The 22,451-nt window shown below is 51.2% G+C and overlaps 8 protein-coding genes across 8 annotated transcripts; 3 read left to right on the forward strand and 5 right to left on the reverse strand.

The window, feature by feature from the left end:
* The first annotated feature begins 457 nt into the window (after positions 1 to 457).
* sun1 (SUN family protein UTH1) lies at positions 458 to 2,285 on the forward strand. Its single transcript, XM_071050049.1, has 3 exons — positions 458 to 1,668; positions 1,725 to 2,101; positions 2,157 to 2,285. Exons 1-3 carry the CDS (start codon positions 849 to 851, stop codon positions 2,196 to 2,198), a joined length of 1,239 nt encoding a protein of 412 aa, XP_070899208.1. The 5' UTR covers positions 458 to 848; the 3' UTR covers positions 2,199 to 2,285.
* A 1,030-nt stretch (positions 2,286 to 3,315) lies between these two features.
* On the forward strand, positions 3,316 to 5,856 carry fhdA (putative transcription factor Tos4). Its single transcript, XM_071040193.1, has 2 exons — positions 3,316 to 5,339; positions 5,393 to 5,856. Exons 1-2 carry the CDS (start codon positions 3,828 to 3,830, stop codon positions 5,417 to 5,419), a joined length of 1,539 nt encoding a protein of 512 aa, XP_070899209.1. The 5' UTR covers positions 3,316 to 3,827; the 3' UTR covers positions 5,420 to 5,856.
* Positions 5,857 to 5,893: 37 nt separating this feature from the next.
* On the reverse strand, positions 5,894 to 6,443 carry BJX68DRAFT_237405 (uncharacterized protein). The gene is made up of 2 exons (XM_071040194.1): positions 6,252 to 6,443; positions 5,894 to 6,194 (listed from the first exon to the last, which is right to left on the reverse strand). The coding sequence occupies exons 1-2, from the start codon at positions 6,269 to 6,271 to the stop codon at positions 5,942 to 5,944; spliced, it is 273 nt and encodes a 90-aa protein (XP_070899210.1). The 5' UTR covers positions 6,272 to 6,443; the 3' UTR covers positions 5,894 to 5,941.
* A 1,799-nt stretch (positions 6,444 to 8,242) lies between these two features.
* Positions 8,243 to 12,794, forward strand: BJX68DRAFT_237408 (regulator of nonsense transcripts 2). The gene is made up of 6 exons (XM_071040195.1): positions 8,243 to 8,465; positions 8,539 to 8,583; positions 8,638 to 11,034; positions 11,083 to 11,513; positions 11,557 to 12,043; positions 12,092 to 12,794. The coding sequence occupies exons 1-6, from the start codon at positions 8,447 to 8,449 to the stop codon at positions 12,196 to 12,198; spliced, it is 3,486 nt and encodes a 1,161-aa protein (XP_070899211.1). The 5' UTR covers positions 8,243 to 8,446; the 3' UTR covers positions 12,199 to 12,794.
* A 1,397-nt stretch (positions 12,795 to 14,191) lies between these two features.
* BJX68DRAFT_266918 (uncharacterized protein) lies at positions 14,192 to 16,680 on the reverse strand (the record flags this gene model as incomplete). Its single annotated transcript, XM_071045643.1, has 4 exons — positions 14,192 to 14,467; positions 14,535 to 14,609; positions 14,666 to 14,935; positions 16,492 to 16,680. The coding sequence occupies 4 exons, from the start codon at positions 16,678 to 16,680 to the stop codon at positions 14,192 to 14,194; spliced, it is 810 nt and encodes a 269-aa protein (XP_070899212.1).
* Positions 16,681 to 17,002: 322 nt separating this feature from the next.
* On the reverse strand, positions 17,003 to 17,430 carry BJX68DRAFT_94181 (uncharacterized protein). The gene has a single exon (XM_071050050.1). It carries the CDS (start codon positions 17,272 to 17,274, stop codon positions 17,047 to 17,049), a length of 228 nt encoding a protein of 75 aa, XP_070899213.1. The 5' UTR covers positions 17,275 to 17,430; the 3' UTR covers positions 17,003 to 17,046.
* Positions 17,431 to 19,683: 2,253 nt separating this feature from the next.
* On the reverse strand, positions 19,684 to 20,711 carry BJX68DRAFT_266919 (coiled-coil-helix-coiled-coil-helix domain-containing protein; the record flags this gene model as incomplete). The annotated part of the gene is made up of 3 exons (XM_071045644.1): positions 19,684 to 19,954; positions 20,032 to 20,407; positions 20,507 to 20,711. 3 exons carry the CDS (start codon positions 20,709 to 20,711, stop codon positions 19,684 to 19,686), a joined length of 852 nt encoding a protein of 283 aa, XP_070899214.1.
* Positions 20,712 to 21,130: 419 nt separating this feature from the next.
* BJX68DRAFT_237414 (RidA family protein) lies at positions 21,131 to 22,016 on the reverse strand. The gene is made up of 2 exons (XM_071040196.1): positions 21,890 to 22,016; positions 21,131 to 21,827 (listed from the first exon to the last, which is right to left on the reverse strand). The coding sequence occupies exons 1-2, from the start codon at positions 21,999 to 22,001 to the stop codon at positions 21,505 to 21,507; spliced, it is 435 nt and encodes a 144-aa protein (XP_070899215.1). The 5' UTR covers positions 22,002 to 22,016; the 3' UTR covers positions 21,131 to 21,504.
* Between the last annotated feature and the right edge of the window lie 435 nt (positions 22,017 to 22,451).

Here is a 22,451-nt window from a genome sequence, read left to right on the forward strand (position 1 = left end):
AGTTGGCTGTCTGGAGATCGGCCAGGGGCGGACCGGAGAACCTGTATGAATGAAGGAATAGAGCATTGATGAACACCATTCGAGTGGCCAGAAGCAAGCGCATGTTTTGAATCTTGCAGTGGAACCCCCTGAATTCGACAGGCCAGGTTTAGCGCGAGTGTGTTGATTATTGCCTGCCGATAGGGAGAGCTCATTCGCTCCCTCTGCCCGTCTGCTGGGGCCGCACGCAACTCGCAAGTCTTTCTCCTGTTGACTGACCGACCAATTCAATCTCGCCCTCCATTAAGGTTAAACCTCCTGGGCGTCTCTCCTTTCCCTAAAACCTCCCTCGCCCTTCACGATCCTCTCCTTCTCCCTCTCCGTCCCTCAGCCTCCCCTTCAATCCTATCCCTCGAGCGATCCGTTGCCTTTCGCCCTTTGCGCGTTCCACCCGACCAGAGAGACCCGTTTCTCTCCCGTACATTCATTTGGAAGCCTCCTTTCTTTCCTGAACGACGATTTTCCGATCTCGAATCGATATTCGCCGTCTATACATACATTGATTTATCTGCCGCTCGTGATTTCATTCGTGTACAGCACATCATAAAATCGAACACGCGACTGGATTTCCGTGAAGTTGATGTACGTCGGAGCCTCCCGGTGTCGAGAATGTTCCAATGTGTTGGTCACAATCCTCGTTCAGTCCAAGTGGTCACGATTCGCTTTCTCAAGTGACTGGCTGGACAAAGGGGAGCTCAATAATTGAAATGGACGAGCTTAGCAGCGGGACAAACTGGGGTTGAATGTGTTTTGCTGACCGTGACTAGCGAATTGTCTAGGTTTTGTTGACATTCCGCGATCTATACAAGATGAAGTTTAACTCTGTCGCCCTAACTCTGGCCACCGCCGGCTCCATGGTTGCTGCCCAGCACCAGCACGGTCACCGTCACCACCACAAGCGCGAGGTTGTCACCGTTGACGGCCCCACAGTCGTTAGGTACGAGCTAGATGGCCAGATCATCTCCGCCGAGGACGTGTGCCAGGGAATCACCGACGGCGATTTGGCCTGGGCTGATGGCAAACCGGCCACCGACCCTTGCCAGACCAGCACCAGCACTCAGCAATATACCCCTACTGTTGCGCCCGCCAAGTTCATCGAGACCTCAAGCTCGACCACGACTACCACGACCACGACCACCACCACGTCCACCACCGTGAGCGTACCAACAACCACTTCAACTAAGCCTGCTGCCACTTCCAGCGCCAGCTCCCCAGCTGCTACTGGACTGGATGCAGCCTTCCCCGACGGTGAAATTGACTGCGGTACCTTCCCCTCCGACTACGGTGCCGTTCCTCTGAACTACCTTGGTCTCGGTGGCTGGTCCGGTATCCAGTACGTGACCATCGTTGGCCAGCTCGTTAGCGAAATTGTCACTGCCATCACCGGTGATAGCTGCACCGAAGGAGCCATGTGCTCCTATGCGTGCCCCCCGGGTTACCAGAAGGCCCACTGGCCCTCCGCTCAGGGCGCCACTGGCCAATCCGTCGGTGGTCTGCGCTGCAAGGGGGGCAAACTCTACAAGACCAACCCTGACCTTTCGGATACTCTTTGCATTAAGGGAGTTGGTGGCGTCAAGGTCAAGAACACCCTCAGCCAGCATGTCGCTGTTTGCCGTACTGACTACCCTGGTAAGTTTGGTGGCTTGAGTACGCCCGGTTAAGTTCTCACACTAAATGTCACACAGGTACCGAGTCTGAGACTGTTCCCGTCAGTCTCGCCGCTGGCGCTGAGGATGAGTTGACCTGCCCCAACGGTGCCACTTACTACCAGTGGCAGGGCAAGACCACCTCTGCTCAATACTACGTTAACCCCGCCGGTGTCTCTCAGGAGGATGGATGCCAGTGGGGTGATGGCAGCAAGCCCATCGGTAACTTCGCCCCCATCAACCTTGGTGTTGGAGAGAACAACGGCAAATGGCTCTCGATCTTCCAAAACTCCCCCACCACCAACGAGAAGCTCGACTTCAACATCAAGATCAAGGGTGACAATCTCAGCGGATCCTGCAAGTACGAGAACGGCGTCTTCGTCTCCGACACTGGCTCCAATGACTCAGGCTGCACGGTAAGTTTGGATAATCGACTCGCCTTCAAAAGCTGGTGACTAATTCTGTTTCCAGGTCCAAGTCATGTCCGGTGAAGCCACCTATGTGTTCTACTAGACTCGCCGAATCTATACTCTCCTTCTGGAGCGCTCGACACCAACCCGGTTCGACTGGTCCAGGCCAAACTGCAAATAGAAGACTTTTTCATGCCTTTCCACACTTGTACGCTTCACTTGCATTCTTGTGTATCTAGTATATTGTGCCATATGACTTGGAACCCTTGATCACCTGTCATTTTCTTCTACTCGCTATCAGACCAAGACATTTTACCAGAAAACTATCTTCCCTGCTGTCAAGTAACCTCAATTTCTGTTTCATATACCCATTTCGTTCTTCATCGTATAGGCTGCGGAATTTGGAACGATAGGATTTCCTAGACCTTATTATATTATGCAGTGTGCGCATACGTTTGCCCTATGCGTCGAGATTGTCGAGATCTTGTCATCACCAATGTTGTAACGGTCCGTGTTTGGTAGCTTTGGCTTTTGGGGATGGCTTGTGGGGTCTATCGGACCGGCCGCTGGCGTCATCAAGAATGCTCAAACACTGCCGTTGGAACGGCCATGGATTGAGGATGATGAGAATCTTTGCTTAGTGCTGCCTCCTCCTGCCTCGTGTTGAAATTGCAGGCAAGAGATTGTGATGCGCAGCCTCATTCTCGCCCCGGCGTCGGGTTTTAAATTGGCTGGTTTGCCGGTAACTTACCTTGATCCCAGCATGATTGACAGTACGAGCGCGTCGCGTCGGCGCAAAGACTGGTAGACGTGACAATCACGCACTGAACGCTCAACCAACGGGGCGACTACGGACGTGTTTATAGCACTACAAGATGTTCCTACAGAAATTATTCTCTAGATCCTTTTCTTTTTGTCTGTTGTAATCTAGTGCAGATGAGAGCTCGAGACGTCACGGTTCTCCAATCTGTCAGGGCGCAACCTTGCGTCTGATCCTTCGGCCAATCATGAGCAGAATGGTGTATTTCCACATGGGCGGACTTCGAGTCTAGTCTATTTTTGGAAAAGCTTAATGCACGGTCCAGGCAAACGCGCCCACGTGACCTGGCGCGAGTCACGAGACTCGACCCGAAAAACGCGAAGCACATGACATCGATCGCGGACGCGCCAGGCCGAAGTATACAATTGTCAAGGGACACACTTATTGAAGTCGCTGAGGTGCAGGATGGTGTCCGATATGAAATTTTTCGTGTCACTTTTTGCTAACCGCCAAATATGCAGTGCAATGCATAGTTTCTGATAATTAGGCTGAGGGGATGCGCGAAGTGAGGTGGACCCTTGTTGGCGGCGGCTATCGAACGCGTCTCGGACTGTAAGCGTGTATTTGCACACCAGGCTCGTCGTTCCGCTTGCATTCCACCTTCGCACCATTCTCCCTCCCTTTTTTTCTCCTCAATGCACTTTTCATTCTTTTCTTGAGACTCGTTTCTCTCTCGTGCCTCCCAACCTCCTAGTCGTCATCCTAGGAGGGAACCTCCAGGGCCCTTCTTTCCTTTTCGTCCTCAACAGCCTCCCGCCCTACCTCTCACTCTTTCTGATTGCTACTGTTGCTCGTTCATAGAGTAGAACATCTGCACTGTCCTGGACGCGAGCTCAATTGAGTCTCGTCCGCTTCCTACATAGCTGCTCAAGAAAAGAAAGGTTTGAAGTCTTTAACCCGGGTTTCTGTACAATGGAGTCTTCACCTCCGAGGAGCAATTCTGTTGCTCCTGTGGCAGGCGTGAAGCGTCCGGCGTCTCTCTTACCTGCTTTTGAGCCATTGAATTCCTCTCCGTCTCTCCCTCGACCGCAAAAGCGTGTAGCACGCGAAGATGATGCCGTCGTCTCAACCTATCCGACTCCCGTCCCGACCTCGTCCACCCATATCATGTCGTCCTCGCCCCCTAGGATGGCCCTACCTCGTAACCTGTCTCGCCGTACTATCATCTCCGCCGGCCCCGAACGAAGCCCGCTCTCAGCCGTTCCTACACTGATGCTCTCTGAAAGCGGCGAGCCCATCACAATGGGCAGATCGAGTGCTTCTTGTCACTACCAACTCGCTCCCAATCGGATGATCTCAAGGATACATGTCAAGGCTGCGTATAAGCCCGCCCCCAATCCTTTCGACCGGGATAGAGTGGAGATAGTCTGCATGGGATGGAATGGAATAAAGCTTCACTGCCAGGGGAAGACGTATGATTTGGCCAAGGGAAAGACATTCACGTCCGATATCAAAGATGCTGATATCATGATCGACGTCCATGAATCACGCGTTCTTGTTCAATGGCCACGCGGAGAGAGGAAGGAGGACGCATCCACGGACTCTGAGCAAACTTGGGAAGAAGCCACTCCGACACGCAATAAGCAAGCTCGCCGCAGCTTACAAGATAGTCCCAGTGCTGAACGTAAACGCCTGGCCTCTCCCATTTCTCCATCACCGGCCGTTAGGTCTATTATGCCTCCGTCGTCCCCTCTTTTCACCCCGACTCGCTCTCGGAATGCAGTGGTTGTGTATGAAGATGAAGGGTCTCCAGTTCGCCGCAGCAACTCTGGTGACGCCCTGAAGCCGTCTTCCGGCGTAGCGTCTCTTCTACAGAGCTCGCAGTCCAGTGACCTAAGTGACCTCAGTAAACCCGAGGACCTGTCAGACCATGATGAGGAGAATGATCCCATTATCCACTCGTTCGGACCGTTTGGTGATAACCTTCTTCCTCGCATGGCCTCCTTCACTGCCGAATCGCCCCTTCGGCCCACGCGCCCTCGATCACACATTCCATCTCAACCTCTGCAACCTGCTCAGTCCCCGAGGCAACCTTCCCAAACAGAGCCTGCTGAAGAGGAGCTGGTCAAGCCGCCAGTCATGGACGAGGATGGTGAACGCGTTCAGAACCATGCTATCAACCAACTCGCCTTTTCGCGTCTCTCGTCTACACCTTTTTCTACTATCCTTAGCAACCTCCCTCCCTCCCTCTGGAAAGCCGATAGTCAGTCAAGGCATGGACCATCCAAGGCAGAGATTCGGGCGATCCTAGACTCGACCAAGTGCATCGGCAAGGTTGCCCGTGAAGGCAAAGATGCTGCTGGGAAACCACTTGAAAGTGAATACTATTATATTCCCGACTATGACGAGGACCCGATGCGTCGTGAGGCTGTTGTTACCGACCTGAGAAAGCCCGGACTTCGGAATTGCCGCAAGCAACATAAGGTGAGTCTCATCAAGCTTTTGCCCTAACGGCGTTGCAACGCTAACCCGCACAGCAATACTTTTGGCGCAAACCGAAATAAATATCCCAAAGCCAGCAACAGCAATTGTTATAATACCCGACATACTATTCCGTTCTCAGTACATACTTAACTGTTTTGGGTTCTATTTGATTCCTCTTTTTCCTTTCCTCTAAGGAATCGCATAGCGTGGCGTGGGCATACCCTTTCTGACTTTTTACGTTTTATATGGTGTATGAAGTATGGAGGCTCTTGTTATTTCTCTCACATTGTTCTATTTTCGCCTAGAGGTCCCGTTTCGTCTCATTTTATGTGTGACAAGCCGCTAAACTCTGTCACAGACACTGTCTGTGTGGTCTTTGGGCATCTGTACGGTGGCTGTCAAGCGTCTAGCGATCCGATGGCATGGGCATATTGTACTTGGTTATTTTTGGACACAATTATGATCTGTATGTTTATGTTACCTTTAGTGGAATAAATGAATAAAAGTATTATTATCATTCAACTACATGCTCCTGAACACGATCCTGAACACGTCCTGAACCCATTTAGTGCCTAGTTAGCCAGTGCCAGAAGATTACACAATCAAGAGGAAAGGCGCTTGACCAGGTACTTCAAGTTGATGTGCCAAGTACCAAGCAATCTAGGGCTCGTGTCGAAGCGAAGGAAGCTCGTATCTAGTCCCGGCTGATCCGCCTGCACGATTTGAGTTATTGTCCTACCTGGGAGACATCTCTTCCTGATCCACCTTTCTTTCATGGCATGAGTCAAGTCCGAATGGACGACTCCAGCAAGGCCCTCTGCTGGGCATGCGGCTATTACATTGACCCAGAGGAGGATGTGGGTAACGAAAAATTCAGTACTTCGAACTCGCTTGTGCAAGAACTACACTTACAAGGACAATATGTTCGGCATGGAGCGATGGGACCGACGACGAGCTCTCAACGATGTACTTCCACCACCCACGGGCGTGGACTATGTTTTTCTGCGCGAGTAGGTATCTGCCCTCGCCTCTCTCCATCATAGTCTTTGCATCCTGTAGAAGAGTGGTCGGATGTCTGGCTATAGAAGTCTTGTACTGATTGGGTACTTGTAGTAATTTCACCTCACGCCAAGCATCCAGCTCAGTGATACACTTTTGTAATACCTATACGTCCTCCAATGCATGGTCTGATATCGACGTGACCGAGCTACTACCCCATTCACTCCCGCTGCATGACCATCGTCGACCGCGTGATCGGGCTCACGCTTGCACGGGAACACCCGAGGGTCTTCCTCAGCACTATGCTAGGTAATGACTGGCTCTTGAAGGGGTCCATGAGGAGACAAATGATGAGGACTTCGGTTGGGAATTCTTGTATTTTGTAGTTATGTGGCCGGCTATTGAAGACCAGCCAAGGAATATGGAATCAAAGAAGAATTATTCGACTGATGGGGAGGGTGAAGGCGCGGATGGGACAGCGCTTGGAGAAGAGGATGGTCTATAAGGTGGCACGCGCAAAATCATCCTATCACAGGGAGGATCTAAGGGTATTGTGTATCTTGCGTTTGGGAATGGCTAAATAGGGTGAATAAGGTGCAGAGTTCTCAGACTTGCGGGTTTCTTTCTTGCAGTTGATACCGGTGGTTTTGTTAGTGATCTATCACTTGGTGACATACCTTTGGACAGGACCTTGAATCCATGAGCTTAATCGCCATCAGTAGGTGTGAGATTGTGACATGGGATCCATGATGCCGTTACTGATGCAACTTGAGAGCTGCTGCTCGCTGCTGGCAATCCGCCATGAATGACGCAGGCTCAACCAGCGGCGAATTGGTGCCCAGGCGCTTGGTATACCTTGAATCAAATGTTTCAAGCAGGTTGACAATGAGGGCATTGATTTAGCGTTGATGTGTGCCTCACAGAGAATGAAGAGAACCATATCCAGCGAGTGTATGTAGTGTTGGATCAGATTAACGCGGGGCAAGACGATACTGTGGCCATGACACGCTTCCGAAGCCGGTTGATCGAGGGTGGGTCAAAATAGACCATATGTCTACCGGTATCTGTAAGAACTGCTCGAAAAGGCATGCTATGATGGCGGCTGCTTGTATGCCGGTGCAGTTGCAGGCCAATGGAGGAACTCAGCGATCCAGAAAACGACATGGTTATATTGGGAATTGATGGGTGCGAGATTTCGGCGCCCGCTTTGAATTTTCCAATTATTGAAGGTTGTATGCTGTAATCGCGGCCGCTGCAGATTTAGTGGCGAAAAGCGACGGCTTGTCCGCACAAGCTCGAGCATTGAGCTGTATCTTCCTTGCAATGGCTGGTATCCGAATACGGCTGGCGGAGAAGATTGGTTCTGCACTGTGCTTTTGCACGGGTTCCAAAAGGCACTTATTGAAAATCCAAGGGCGGATGGCAGTTTTGAAATCGCATTCCGGGCATCGAGACGAACGAAGGGACTAGGGGGCATTTTGTACGATTGGTATTGCAGTCAAAGTCATGGACGGGAATATTGGTAGGGATTTCGCAGTAGTGGGCTGAGAGGCTCCAGACTGGGCCGCTGGAGGGTCGTTGAACAGCTTGCAGCGCTTCACTATTCGGACATCTTGAATACTGCTGGCGTTGACACGGACTTCCTGCACTTATTCGAATCACGGCGGATCTGACGACAGCCAACCGGTCTGCTTGCTGCGCTGGCACGTGCTGAAAAGCAGCATTAATAACCTTGAAGTTTCTGCTTGGACGTATGACAGAAATAGCCCTAAAAGCGAAGAGCAAGAAAGTGTAGAAGAGCGACAAGTGAGGTTGAGCGACAAAGAGAGTTAAGCGCAGAGGGATGACGGGGTCGCACCGAAAGTCAAGCACTCCGTCTCCGCCGCCTTCGTCTTGCAGTTTCGCCGCAGGGCCTCTTTTCAGCATCGTGCAACATCCCTTGAACCGACCGCACCCGTTCCCTGCGAGACTCAGGCGTGGCGCATTCAATTTCTATTTATCTCACCAATGTGGCGTTCAAGTCACTCCCACGCTTTCCGTTCCGACTTCTTAAGATCTCTCCACGACAGTTGAATTCATCGCGGGGGTAACGCACTGGGCGGTAAGAGATGGATCGGCAGAGAAAGGGTACGCTCACACACATACACTCGATGGAACTGTGTAATATTGGGATGCATTTCTAATCATGTTCGGTGTATAGGGGACCTACGCCTTCTTAATGAGAGAGCCTGGGCCGGCGAGAGTGGTAATGTCCCGCTTTCCCCTCACCAAGCATTCTCTAACATTTGACGCGCTACAGATGTATTCCCTGTCGGAAAGTCTCTCGATTCATCGTTGAAGAAGAATACGGCCTTTATCAAGCGACTCCGCACCGGAATCAACGCTGCTGCCCAGCAGACCCTTCTGACCGATATCCGCACCCTATCCCTCCACAAATACCTTTCGGAGATCATCTCGGCGTGCTACGAGGGCTTGTGCAAACTCAAGTCTCCTGGAGAAATCACTGCCGGCGTCGAGATTACGAGTGCACTTCACCAGCGATTCGGCCCAGCAGAGTTTACCCGACAGATTGGATGGCTGCTCGGACGAGGTCTTAGCTCACCGGATAAAAGCCAGCTGAAGGCTCTCAGCCAGGAGCTCCGCGAGCGGGAGGAAAAAGAGCGACTGTCGCGCCACCGAGTTCTACTGAAGGTTGTGACGGAGTTATGGTTGGTCGGAGTGCTTCGAACACTCGATGACGTTGAGCGGCCGGAGGATGTGGGTGCAAAGGGCAAAGATGGGGCCGCTGGACTGAGCAATAAAGTGGCCGAGGGGGTATCAAGAAGCAGACCCGCGATCACGGGCGATAGAGAACCAGATCCATTTCCCTTGGAAGTTCTGAAGGAGCTTCTTGGGCATGATCGTGACCACTTGAATTTGCCGCTCGCAGTACTGTTTGCAAAAAGCTTCAGCTGGGATGTTCTGGGGGTTAAGACCACGGAAGAGGGTAGGAAGACTGTCGAAGCTGATGGTGCGACCACGACGAGTACGCCTGCCGAGGCGTTGAACGGTGCTACAGGAGAAGAGGTGGCCCTCGAGGATGATGCATCCCTTACGGGGGAGAAGACACAGCTCCGGTTCAAGAGTATCCTGAACCGGTATCTGGAGGATGTTAAGGCCCATGTTGTTCGCGACCAGAAAGCCCTTACCGCGCAGAGCCGACGCAATGCTGAAGCCTACGTAAAAAGTGGTGAAATCTTCGAGGATCGGCAGGCAAATTTTGAGAGGCAGACCAAGTCGTTGGAGAAGTTGGTTGCAAACACTCAGGTCCTGTGCGAGATTTTGGGTGTCGAGATGCCTGCATTGGCTGAACAGGAGGCTTCCGATCCTACTGCCAGCGGTGGTATTGGCCTTGTGAAGACCTCAGAGTACCTTCGCGGACAGGGAGAAGGACCTGGTATTTGGGAAGACGAAGAAGAGAGGCGTTTTTACGAGAACCTTGTCGATCTTAAGGGCAAAGTTCCAGCTGTGCTGCTGGAGGATGCCAAGAAGAAAAAGAACGAAAATGGCGAACCTGCGAAGAAGAAGGCTGACGGCGAATCGATTGCTGAGCCAAGTGCGGAGAAAACTGAATCTCCAGTTCAGAACGAGGAGAAAGTCGCTGAAGCTGACGATCAATCTATGGCCATTGCAAGCAAAACTGTCGGAGCCCAGGTCGATGCACTTCTGGCAAAGCTTCCTGATCTGCAGACCAAAGACCAGGTTGACCAGCTGGCGCTTGATTTTTGCTTTCTCAACTCGAAAGCCTCGCGAAACAGGCTGGTCAAGGCTGTCTCCGAAGTCCCAAAAGGCCGCATCGACCTTCTGCCTTTGTACTCGCGTCTTGTTGCGACTCTCGGACAGTACATGCCCGACATTCCTCAAGGATTGACAGCGTATCTCGACGAAGAGTTCCGCAGCCTTCAACGTCGCAAGTCAAAGGAGTTCCTGGGCCAAGTACGAATGAGCAACATTCGTTACCTCGCCGAATTGACCAAATTTGGAGTGGTTCCCGAGCATATCATATTCCACTGTTTCAAGGTCTCTCTTGACGAGTTTTCACGCATGAACATTGAGATTATTGGCCACCTCCTGGAGAATTGCGGACGCTACTTGTTCCGCAACCCGGATACCTCGCCGCGCATGGCATCGTTCCTGGAGACTCTTAGTAGAAAGAAAACCGTTCAGCATCTCGGCCAGCAGGAACGAATGATAATCGAAAACGCGGTCTACTACGTGGATCCCCCGCATCGTCCGGCCATCCAGCAGAAGGAGCGCACTCCCATGGAATCCTACATTCGGAAGCTTATATACTTGGACATGAATAAGCGAAACTACACCAAGGTCCTAAAGTCTATTCGGAAGCTTCACTGGGAAGAATTAGAGGTGGTGAACATCCTGGAGCGAGTTTTTAGCAAACCCGCAAAGGTCAAGTACGGCAACATCCATTTGCTTGCAATCCTGGTCAGCGCTCTTTATCGGTATCACCAGAAGTTTGTGATTGGAGTCGTGGATAATATCCTCGAACATATTACACTCGGCCTGGAGCAAAACGATTTCAAGTTCAACCAGAAACGCATTGCGGAGGTCAAATATCTCGGTGAGCTGTACAACTATAAGATGATTGACTCTCCTGTGATCTTCGATACCTTGTACCGAATTGTCACCTTCGGTCACGGTACGTCTAATCATAAATATTCTTCGTTCATGGCTGACTGTTATTCAGAGGGTGGTACCCCGATGCCGGGGAAAATCAACATCCTAGATCTTCCGGATGACTTCTTCCGGATTCGTCTAGCATGCACGCTTCTGGACACATGCGGTCACTGTTTCGACCGAGGCTCTGCCAAGAAAAAGCTCGACTTCTTCCTGAAATTCTTCCAGTACTACATTTGCACCAAGGATCCCTTGCCGATGGATATCGACTTCCTTGTGCAGGACACCTATTCTCTGACCCGACCTCAGTGGAACCTGGTAACCGACCTCGAAGAAGCCAGCCGTATTTTCGGTGAGGCGGTAGCCCAAAATTTCAAGCCACAAGATTCAGAAAAGCCTGCTGAGCCCGAGGATGAATCCGAGAGTAGCGCGTCCGAAGAAGATTTGGAGGAAGACGCAATCCCAGAGGCCGAGGAGGAGGGCGAGTCAAGTGACGAGGAGGTAAGTAAAGGAACCTAGTATAAGACTTATGCTGATGAAATAGGTGTCCGGCCCCCGTACCGAGCGAAACGATGACAGCGAGTCGGAAGAGGAACAGATTTTCGTCACCCGTCAAGAAGAAGAGCGCGATCCCGAAGCGGAGGCCGAGTTTGACCGCGAATTCGAAAAGATGATGGCGGAAAGTGTTGAATCGAGAAAGTTCGAGCGCAAGCATGTTTTTGACCTGCCTCTCCCAATGAAACGCTCTGCTCGCGAGACCACTGTTGAAGCCCCGCCAGTTCCTCAAGCCCCCCAGGCCCAGGTCCAGCCCCAGGCCCAGGCCCAACCCCAGTCTTCGGGCAACACGATGGCCTTCTCCTTGATGACGAAGAGGGGAAATAAGCAGCAGACCCGCACGATTGATTTGCCATCCGATTCTACATTTGCCGTTGCCATGAGGAGCCAGCAACAGGCTGATAGGGAGGAGCAGCAACGGATCAAGAACCTTGTCTTGAACTACGAAATGTCTAATGAGGTTGAGCCAACTGAAGGTAAGTGGCTAGTTCTTCTTATACACGGGCTTATTCTGACCTGTCTAGATGTTGAGAAACGCTCTCCACACCGCGACAGTAGGATGGACAAGTCAGGCGCCAACCGTTCCGCGTTCCGTTCCCGCAAGCTCCAACTCAGTGACGTGAATTGGTAACACTAAGATGTGATTTACTATCGATCATCATCCATGTCCACGACGCTGGATTTGTACACGCGCTGGACCAGAACCAAGCCATTGGATTCTGCCATGAACGTGAATCAGACGGGAGCAGCCGACTTGCATGCACATAGCAAGAGCAGAAAACCGTTTGGGAGCTATCCCTGCTCCACTAGTCGCAACCGCCAAAGAATTTATGCTCTTCAATTAGAAAAGCATTAGATTCGACCTCGACTAGTGGCAGCTTAAACTTATCCCCGCATTTGTGCCTTCCGGCATGTAGAGTGCTGTGTGCAACCCGCAGCCTGGACACTCCGCTGTGCCTTGGCATCGGGATTATCTACGAGCTTCATGTACGCTAGGTAGTCGATATATGGGATGCAGCAGTTTGCCATCCAAAGCTGGCGCTTCGAATGGTCGACTGACACATCGTATCGGATCGCATGTAGACTACCCCGTACTTATCTTTTCATGCGAAACAAGAATGTCACTAGATTTATTCATAACCTCACTCAAGCTTAGTGTGTGGATGGATTAGTAAAGTATTGCACTCTTTAGCCAGATTCAAGGACCACTGTAGATGCACAAACGGCTTCACTTGGAGTTCCCTCATGTTTCCGTAACCGGAAAGCAATCCCATAGAAAAGATAGTACCAGGAATACAAGCTGCAAGTCAGCCCACAAAATACATCTACGGCCTTATCTGCCAGTATGTCTCTTCAGCTACAATTTATCCTATTATCTATGTGCATCCCGGACAAGGAAGAACAGCCTCACAGTTTCTACACAGAAATCTGTGTATCTCTCCAATACGTCCTAGAAGTACATGTGTAGGTAGGGCAATAGAATTACTCTAGAATAAATACTCAAATCTCCTTAAGTACCGTTCAAGGTTTTAGACTGTCAAGTGATTATTAAGAGACTTTTGAAAAGCCACAATATCTTCAACCTTGAGCCGGGCGAGTTGCAGCCCTACATAACCCACAAACATGACGCGCCATGTCATTGTCAATCATTGCACAGACTAGCCCTTAGGAGCAGGGTCGACATCCGTAGGAAAACCTTAGTCAAACATGCAGAGTGGCAGTGACAGCTTGTGTAACAATCACGTGGCGATGTCTAGAGACAAAGGGACACCACCTCAACACCCCCCATCCAAGAACAACCATCCTGTTGAGCCTATGCTTATGACACTCCAGACGCTTTATACTCTGCCCATGTACACTGTCACCCACTCGAGTGCCGAAACCAAAGCACGAATCCCCAGATTCATACCCTAGACATCTCACACTATCAGAATGCCACCCCTCAACGACCAACGCCCTGAAACAGATTACGAGCGCTGGCTACGTGAGCGAAAACCTGACTTTGAACTGGGAGAAGCGCCGCTGTACGATGCATCTCAAAGAGACACCCTCGACCTGGAGAAAGGTCGCGAGACCTCAGCGCTTCAGCTACCAACTCAAGCTCAGAATGTTGGCTACTCCAGTACACCCTCACGCCTGCATGCACCTGGCACACGACCGTGCCCTAGAGTCCTTGTCGACTGCCCAGTGGGGCTTACTCCACATGCTTACTGCTGGATCGTTGTGTCTGTCCTTGTGATAGCGCTACTCGCGATAGTTCTCAAACGAGCGAAAACGGCGTCCCATCGTGACTGGACTGTTCACCGTGCAGGGCACGGAAAGCTCGAAAAGCGCATTTCTTGAAGCAACGTCTCCTAAGAGATGTTCTTCTCGGAATTACACAAGGTGCCGGCGAGGGAGAAGAAAAACGCACTGTCTAGTACGAGAAAATCCAACGCCAACAATCTATAATTCCTGCTCTGCTAACTCAACAAAAGCCTTCATATCCCCCAAAACCTTCGCTACATGTCCACCCAAGACCTCATCGCCCTTCGACACCCATTACTTCTGATGCACCGACTTAACCCGCCCTCGTACTCTGCTCGACCCACACCTTTGTGATTCTAGTGCGGTCCGACATCCCTCTACGGCATCCGACCATCGCGGTGGGCACAGGTTAGGAGATTCTGTTCGGGGTAATTTGGGTCAAAGGAGCCGGGCTGATCGAGAAGGGCTAGGTAGTAATCAAACACCGTCTCCGGAGGAGCAAGAACGAAGAACCCAGCATTCATGCAGTTATCCCTAACGTAAACGTCCTTCCCAGAGTCCCGCGTGGGAGGTAAGTTCTGTTCGACCCAGAGATCGTGGATATGGGCAACCATGTAAGTTGGTGGGAGCACCAGAGTATCTCCTCCTTCTTCCTTTTCTCCTTCTTCTCCATCTTATCCAGCATGTCTGACTTTGTCTGCTGAACGGAGTAGCGGCCACCGTAAAAATCCCATCAATCCTCTCGAACAGCATTGGGTCAGCATCAAGGAAGGCGATCTTGGTGTACTTGGTCACCTTTCAGACATTCAGCTTCGCGAGGACCCGCTCCACCGCTCCCATTTGGGATAGACCCATTCCCGTGTTATGTTCTCGACCGGGATGACAAGGGTGCCGTCTTTGGTGAGAGTTGTACGCTGCTCCTGGGGAATATTCTCCGTGACTAGCACGAGCAGCGGGATATCGTCGGCGCTTCGAGTGTCGGGGTTGTGGAGGAGTTGGTAGGTGAGTAGGAGGGCGGCTGTGAAAAAGTGGCTTTCGACTTCGGACTCGGTGTCGCCTTCGCCGGTCAGGATTGTTGCGAAGGCGTAGGGGACGGGGCTAGGATCGGGGCTTGCATGCTGCTGGGGTAATCTTCTGCAATGCCGATAGAATCAATGGATATCGACCGAAATGTCAACCCGACCATGAGCGCCGCCCAAATGAAAATTTGGATCAAGACAACCTTCACTGGTCTTGCGGAAGGGTGGTACGAATGGAATGGGCATCTTGAGGCTCTCACTTGTTGGGTGGGCTTGCAAGAGTCCGAATCACACAAAAGAAGAGTCATGATGCAGTAACCAGAGTAGAAAGACTTCTCTACCAGTGGCAGAGGTCCTCAGGACAAAGGCGGGGGAACAAACGCCATAATCTCGGATTCAAAGCAGCGAAATGGGGGCGTCTCCCTCCTAACATCTTTCCTTCATTCTAATTTCCACAAATTCACATAGAAAGAGTAAGCAACACTGGCAAGAATATCCAGTAAGATACCACAGGCTATGCATCAATTTCTGGGGCATGCGCCCTGTAAGCTGACTGACTGACTAACTTCACCATCGGTACCTTCAAGTCGTTCTCAGCCTCCCATGGAGTGACGTGGCCGCAGATGGGATGGTAACACGACGTGTGTTTGCTTGAAGCCAACAGGGAAATCTCAGTTTCTCCCCGGCCTGCTCAGGATCCTATTAGTATAGACCGATGCATGGGGTCGCCTGATTTCATACACAGCGGCGCCTTCCAAGGTTGACAGCAAGGCCCCCGGAGTGCGTAACTAATGCCTAGTGAAATCCATGAAGTCACATTACTCACGCTTCAAGAAAACAAAGAGCCTTGCAGCTTGAGTGGCTCCCTAAGCGTGCCTCTTCGATTTCTCAGCTACCGGCCTTGCATACTGGTTCTCTTTGATCATTTGCAAATTAGCTGTCAAGGGCTTACCTCCTTGTACCAGGGCTTGCCCGCCACTGCACCTGCTCTGTGGAGGGTTGCATTTGATTCCGGCAAAGCATCCGTGGACCTTGTTTGGAAAGGGTTCGCTGCAAGGGAGCCGCGGAATCCAAGTCTCAACAATTACACCAGATTTATGTACTTTGAAGAAACTGACACTGCTCAGGACAATCGAATATTTGGTCCCCGGGGACATTTTAACTACCTAGCTAGGTACCGTTCAACGAGCGATGTGCGCAATATCCGGGATTGAAATGCATTTTTTAGAGACAGCCCCGTCCAACCAATCCGTTGCCCTTATGATGTTGAATCTTGGGCTCTTGCTACCTAGGTACCACTCAGTCACTCATCACTCACTCAATCAATCACTTAATCACTTGACCTGCCGACCCTGGAGCATGTCAGTCCGTCGACCATCTCGCCGGCAAGGAGGAGGAGGGTAGGAGTTGATGAGAACCTGCAGTCTGACCATCTGTCCGTAGATATACTGTAATTGCTATTCCTAGCGCGCAATGATCTAGCACCTGGCACCGCCGTCGTTGCCGCCGCGGCATGAGGCACGGCGGCAATCCTGGATCTCCGTCCATCTACCACCCCGGCACTCGACCTTGCCGCAGAGATGACATATTAGTAGGAACGGGACAGGACGAGACGGGCTCAAATTAACTGGAATATCGGTAAGAGGATATCAACATACCACACCTGTCCTATCGCAGCCACAGAAGTGCCTGTCTCCATTGGAAGCCTGGCAGGGACTGTTTGTGCGTCTCTGGTCGCCGGCGTAACCAGGGCCACAGGTATCTCTTGCATCGAGGACGGGGACGGAAGCTGCAGCGCCGACCGTAGCAGCGGCCAAAATGGTGTAGAGAAGAGCTGTGACGTTCATTGTAGAAAGGTGGTGCCGGGGTATATCTGGAACAGAACAAAGTAGGGACCCAGGAGATATATTGAAAGAACGAGAAGTGTTCTGGTAATGTTTGGGGTTCTTTCTTGTGCTGGGTTGGGGAGGTTCTTGGGTTCTCGGGTGGAGAGATTCTGACCTTTTTATAGACCACTTCCTCGAGGCAAAAGTCTCCTTCCTGGTGCAATTTATTTGGGCTTACTCCCGAGCCCTGGTGCAAGAGCACCACATACGGAACAACGGCCCCTACAATAAAAGCATACATGTTGAAGATCGCAGTCTGAGGTTGAGAAGAGAGTTTCCCATGACAGATTGTAATACAGACTACATCGGGCACGCCGAGGACATCGACTAGCTGACGACCCCAGGGCCCTTTACGATACCAGGCAGGCAAGATCCAACGGGAATATTCATACTACCTGGCGTCGGACAGGTTGGCTCGCAATGAGTGCGAATGGAACAACTACCTATTTGAGGGTTTGTATACCCTACAGCGACGCAGTTTAAAGTGTGAAGCGAGAGACATACGCACCAACAGGTGAGTAATGAAGAGTTAGGCGCTGGCTTACGGCATATCATTGCCACTCATCAGGTTTTTGGTGGAGCAGATCGCTGAGATGCATTGGCGTGATATGCCTATAGGTCAATGTATGGATCTAATAGGCACCCGAAAAGCTCCGCTTACCATGACACACGTATCTAAATAGGCAAGCCATGCACCTAATCTCATAATGATTCAGCTGGATGGTTATCAAGCGCAGTTTTCTACCATGTGCCACCAACCCGCTAGCCTAGTGTACCTAGAGCACCTGAGAACAAGACCTCCTTGTAGTATAGTGCATCCAGAGGGATCCTGAGGTTGTGAAAAGCATGCGGCTACATGATGACACGGGTTAGACAGAGGCTCTGCTCAGGTCTGTACTTACTCGGCATCAGCGCCGTCGAAAAGTCTGCGCAGCCAATGGTCAGATGTGACGACAAATCTGGGGTTGATTCGCCACTCCATGTCGGGGAACGCCATAATAAATTAAGCCACAGACCGTCGGAACGGGCCGGATTCAGAATTAAGATCAACCACATCAGGAAGGTGAGCCGGTATTGAATGATAGAAAGGCGAGTGACTCTGTTTGAGGTGCGGAATGGTCAGCACTGGCAGCAAGCCCTAGCTTGATGAAGCTAATAATGACAAGGCCGCTTCCCTGCAAGCGACGCTTCTTACTCAGACTCTGGGTAGAGTAATACCGCTTCTTGGCTCTTCATGACTGGTAATGTTAGGAATGTCCGGCAAGAGATGTAAGTGAGGAGATGTATTATTCTCTTTACTCACTTGATCTCTACCATGAGTAGGCTTCAGAGAAGGTAGTAGGATTGATGGCTTTATGGACGTCCCACCCCAGTGACACCACTAAAGCTGACACAACGCTGCATGTGACCGGCCGACTCTGGCGTGTACGGTGTATGGGATATGCATCGTGATGGGCTGTGTCACCCACTGTCTGTCTTTCTCGAATCCGTCGCACGAACCCCCGCCCTCGCTGAGTCGCTGACTCGTTGATCGTTGTACCAAACTCAGTATCCAACGGCCAATGAATCCTTAAGTTTGCAGAGAACGGCTTGATGTGCTTCTTGTGTTCATTGAGGTTTCCCTTAAAAGGACGGGCTGGGAAGGGAAGGTTCGTGAGATGGCAGTGGCATTGACAACCGGGCTGGGCTACTCGCGCTATGACACACAACTTGAGGACGAGGCATCAGTCGCAAGTAAAGCCATTGGGATCATGGACAGAGAGGTACTTGGTTGCAAAGTTCTCCAAACCTGGACCCTGTTCAAGTCTTTGTGAAAGTACTTAGGCTGTACTCCGTTGGCGGCGATTTTCTCGTTTTCCTAAGTCTGCTACACAGCCCAAGAGATCAAGCCATAAGCGGGGGAGAGTGTCCGCCCAGGACATCTTACAGACATGGAAAGCCTGATATTGATGATGAGATAACCAGATTTTGCGGATCAGCTGTGGACGGGCCACAAGTTGGGGCAGCAGGCAAACATGGGGAGGAGAGCCGGAAAACGTTGTTGATCAGTGCAACCATCAACAGATGAGCAAATGATTTGAACAGAGTTATCCTCATCCATCATGGAACGCGATTGGTTTTGCCCTGCTGTAGCCATGCCAGGATATATCACTGTTTCCCCATGCTGTGCCTTCTTGGTCTCGGATGATGAATGGCCACGGCGGAGTCAGAAGGGCTGTGCTTATACTAATAACTCAAATTCATGGATTAGCTGTAATTGGAAATTGGAGAAGAAAAGCTAAGAGAAAGCCAGACTGGCCTTCTTGAGTATCTGCCCATGTTTTCAAAGTGTGAAAGAAGAAGACGAGCAATCTGGTGCTGATTTGGTCAAGTGATCATCTAACTTCAATCCCCGCTCTCTGCTTGATGGCAGTTGGGATATTTCAGGAGTTGTGTTACCATAGTGTGTGGTCAGCGGGCATATCGTAAACGATCATGTGGTACCAGGGCCTTTATTAGTAGATTGGCACCTGGTACGTAAAGTGTTGGTGTAAAGTCAATAGGCGCGATGCGATGCCGCACGACGCAGGTACTCTGTCGGGGCTCAGTCAGAGCCACAGTGGCACAGCTGCGCCCCATATATGATGTGGTTACTTTTTGTGTAGAAGAACAAGAACAGCAAGTGGTCTGGTGTTTACAGCCTATCATAGTCCTCTAATTATCATACCATGTACAATACTCTATCTGGCAGCGAACGGAAATAACAACAAAGGAAATGATCTTGGTGTCCGTAGTCTTATGCTCAACAGGTCAATATACAGGGATTTGCGGGGCTTGAGAAGGCGTGACAAAGATAGAGGAACGGGAGGTATGGTGAAATTGGATTGGGTTGGGTTGGATGATATAGTACACTCTAAATCTGCTTCTCTGTCTGTATCGTGGAAGTCCGCGCTGGGCATTCAACCCGCATACGAAGAGAGGTGTTTATTTCTCCGTCTGCTGCTCGGGTGCCTTCTCGACTTCTGACTCGTGCCAGGCCTTCGGAACGACCTCGTCGGTCTCGGCGACCTCGCCTCCAGCCTTCACCTGGTCGCGGGCCTCCTTGGCATGCTCGTGCTTCTCCTCCGGGGTCGTCGACGCATCGACCTGGGAGGCTAGGGGTTGCTCAGAGCCGGCGTTGGGCGCTTCGGGCTCGTCATCTTCAAGCTCCGCGCCGTAAACTTCGGGATATTGGCGGAAGCAATCTTGCATAGCCCTGTAATCGCGGTCAATTATGGTCCCTCAAAAAGGCAAACGCGCGCGAGAATGGAAGGCGGAATGGACCAAACGCACTTGAACTTATCGATGCAATCAATCCCCTTGGGCTCCTCCTCGGAGTAGACGAAACAGCTGAACGCATTCCGGAATTCCTCGCCGCACGGCCCGTAGGCCATCCCACCGAGACATGGGCAGTCCCAGTTGATCTCACCGGTCTCCGGGTTGAATGCGGCCTCCTGGCCAGCCTCGGCCTCGAGCTCCTCTGCAGACTTCAGGGTTGCTTCTGACTGTGCGTTTTCGGCGTCGGTGACGGTCTCGGGTGTTGCGGGAGCGGCCGGGGTAGAGGGTGCGGCGGGTTTGGCTTCGCGCGACTTGGGCTTCACAGACTCGAGGGTGGGAAGGGTAGCATCATCATCTTTCGGTGTGGGCTTTGGTTGCGAGCGGAAGGAGACTGTTTGCGCGCAATTGCACCATGTCAGTTATCGTGTTCCTGGATGGATGGGGACGGAGGGTGTTGAGCTCCCTAAGGAAGGAGTTTTGATGTACGCACGCGACGGGCTCTCGGCGAAGACACTGCTCGTGTTGTAGTAATAGACGGCACCGGCGGCCAAACCCAATCGCACAAAGGTGCTCTTCCAGCTTCTTGACTTTGTCCCGGAAGGTGTGCTGCTTATCAATCGTCGACTTGTGGTTGCTGGGTTCCGGACAATGGACCCGGGCGCGCGGAGGAGCGCCCTAGAGGCGGGGCGAAACATTGTGGGTGGACGGGAGGAGGTGGGAGGGGAGCGTAGAAATGGGAAAACGAGCGTGCTCAGCAAAGGGAGCGAGACATGGACGAGCGATGAGGTCAATTGAGCGAGCGGAGGGTGCGTGGGCCGGAGAAACGTAAGAATTCGGAACTTTGAGGTTCCTGGCCTGAGGCTGCAATCGCTGGCCAATCAGGTTTGGCCTCAGTTGTTACTTTCAATATAACCGTCAATTAGGGCTGGTAAGGCAAGTTGTTGCGCTTTGCCTGATTATTATTCTTGTTTCGGTTTAAAATGAGAGTATAATTCAAGTTAGAGAAGCTATTATTACATATTAAGCATTCTACCAAAGCACGATTATCGTTTCTAGATACCTTGGAGTACAAACCAAGCATACGAGGCCCATATCAACGGTATTTACTACATACTAGTAGATATTATCAAATTCATAGAGGCTGTACTTTATATAAACGTCTGAACTAAGGTCCATTGCATCTACCTCATGCGGCGCTGATGCTTCTCACAAGACAGGTATGGTGGACCACGGTACCGGTACCCGCTGCCAGGGAATCAGTCGCACCTTCCTATCTCATAGACTTATCATCGCACCTTCCTCACCTATTCATCCTTATTTTCGAAAGAACGGGAAGGAGCAATCCAGTTACCTGGTAGCCTAGGTAACGAATAGCTATGGAGGTAAGAGGAAGCTGCGACCCTGGTCGCACTTGCTGTGTACGGTTTCATTTTATTCAAGTCGTGTACTATTCTTATGGTCAGACCCAGCAGCTTTAGACCGTCTTAATTACTTCTCTTCCGCGGCCGCCTTTGCACCCTCAGGATCATGCGCAACAACCTCAATCTCCACACGCATATCATCCTCACCCAGTCTCGTAACCCCCACACAAGTCCAAATAGGCTGGTGGTCGGGCATGTACTTCTTGAAGTTTCGTACCATGGCATCCAGAGCCTCGTTGTTTATTGGGACATGGTACGAGTTCACACGGTAGACCTGCGACCAGCCCTTGCCGCCAGCATCCTTTAGGCATCGTTCAACGTTGGCAAAGGCCAGGTCAATCTGGGCGTTGATTTCTCGCGCGAACTCGCTGGTGATGGGGTCCCATCCGCCTGGATTGTGTTAGTTTCTCTTCATTAAATGTTCGGGATATATGTATGGGGCACTTAGTTACCTTGGCCGGCGCATTCAATCCGGTCTCCAACGCGGACGGCTTGGTTGTACCAGAAGTTCTCCCGGTTTCGAACGCCGGTATTCTCGTAGGCGTAGTATCTGAGGTGAGACATGATGTAGAAGTCATTTGATGAGGAACTACTAAGCGGGAAAATGCATTGAATTTGTAGTATAGTTATAGTTAAGTTAACGTAATTCCCGGGTCGTCCGATCATCCCGGGTCATCCGATCACCCACCAAAAATTCCTCGCGCGTTCAACGCGTAATTATTCAAGCAACCACCATGCCACCAAAATCGCGTCAATCACGTCAAAACTTGGTGGAACAAGAGGGCAGAATCCAACTTGCAATTAAAGCCCTAAAGAACTGCGAAATTCCAAGTATTCGTCGAGCAGCAGAAACTTTTAATGTGCCCTATACAACACTTTCAGATCGACTAAGTGGACACTTATTTCAAGGAGAACTTCGGAACCACAACCTCAGGCTATCTAAAACTCAGGAAGAGACCTTGATACAATGGATTATATCTAGGGATACGCGTGGAGTCGCTCCCAGGCCATCAC

Source organism: Aspergillus pseudodeflectus (assembly GCF_044049435.1).
Source record: "Aspergillus pseudodeflectus strain CBS 756.74 chromosome Unknown BJX68scaffold_21, whole genome shotgun sequence".
NCBI classification, from domain to species: Eukaryota; Fungi; Ascomycota; class Eurotiomycetes; order Eurotiales; family Aspergillaceae; genus Aspergillus; species Aspergillus pseudodeflectus.

What these genes read in the sequence shown, in the direction of transcription:
- BJX68DRAFT_237405 (XM_071040194.1), bottom strand. Translation starts at nt 6,271, where the DNA reads ATGCCGAACATATTGTCCTT. An exon ending in ATGCCGAACATATTGTCCTT is followed by an intron (nt 6,195 to 6,251) that starts GTAAGTGTAGTT and finishes CGTTACCCACAT; the next exon opens with CCTCCTCTGGGTCAATGTAA.
- BJX68DRAFT_94181 (XM_071050050.1), bottom strand. Translation starts at nt 17,274, where the DNA reads ATGATATGCCGTAAGCCAGCGCCTAACTCTTCATTACTCACCTGTTGG.
- BJX68DRAFT_237408 (XM_071040195.1), top strand. An exon ending in AATTGTCACCTTCGGTCACG is followed by an intron (nt 11,035 to 11,082) that starts GTACGTCTAATC and finishes ACTGTTATTCAG; the next exon opens with AGGGTGGTACCCCGATGCCG. An exon ending in TGAGGTTGAGCCAACTGAAG is followed by an intron (nt 12,044 to 12,091) that starts GTAAGTGGCTAG and finishes TGACCTGTCTAG; the next exon opens with ATGTTGAGAAACGCTCTCCA.
- fhdA (XM_071040193.1), top strand. Translation starts at nt 3,828, where the DNA reads ATGGAGTCTTCACCTCCGAGGAGCAATTCTGTTGCTCCTGTGGCAGGC. An exon ending in ATTGCCGCAAGCAACATAAG is followed by an intron (nt 5,340 to 5,392) that starts GTGAGTCTCATC and finishes TAACCCGCACAG; the next exon opens with CAATACTTTTGGCGCAAACC.
- BJX68DRAFT_237414 (XM_071040196.1), bottom strand. Translation starts at nt 22,001, where the DNA reads ATGTCTCACCTCAGATACTACGCCTACGAGAATACCGGCGTTCGAAAC. An exon ending in GATTGAATGCGCCGGCCAAG is followed by an intron (nt 21,828 to 21,889) that starts GTAACTAAGTGC and finishes AACACAATCCAG; the next exon opens with GCGGATGGGACCCCATCACC.
- sun1 (XM_071050049.1), top strand. Translation starts at nt 849, where the DNA reads ATGAAGTTTAACTCTGTCGCCCTAACTCTGGCCACCGCCGGCTCCATG. An exon ending in TTGCCGTACTGACTACCCTG is followed by an intron (nt 1,669 to 1,724) that starts GTAAGTTTGGTG and finishes AATGTCACACAG; the next exon opens with GTACCGAGTCTGAGACTGTT. An exon ending in CCAATGACTCAGGCTGCACG is followed by an intron (nt 2,102 to 2,156) that starts GTAAGTTTGGAT and finishes TTCTGTTTCCAG; the next exon opens with GTCCAAGTCATGTCCGGTGA.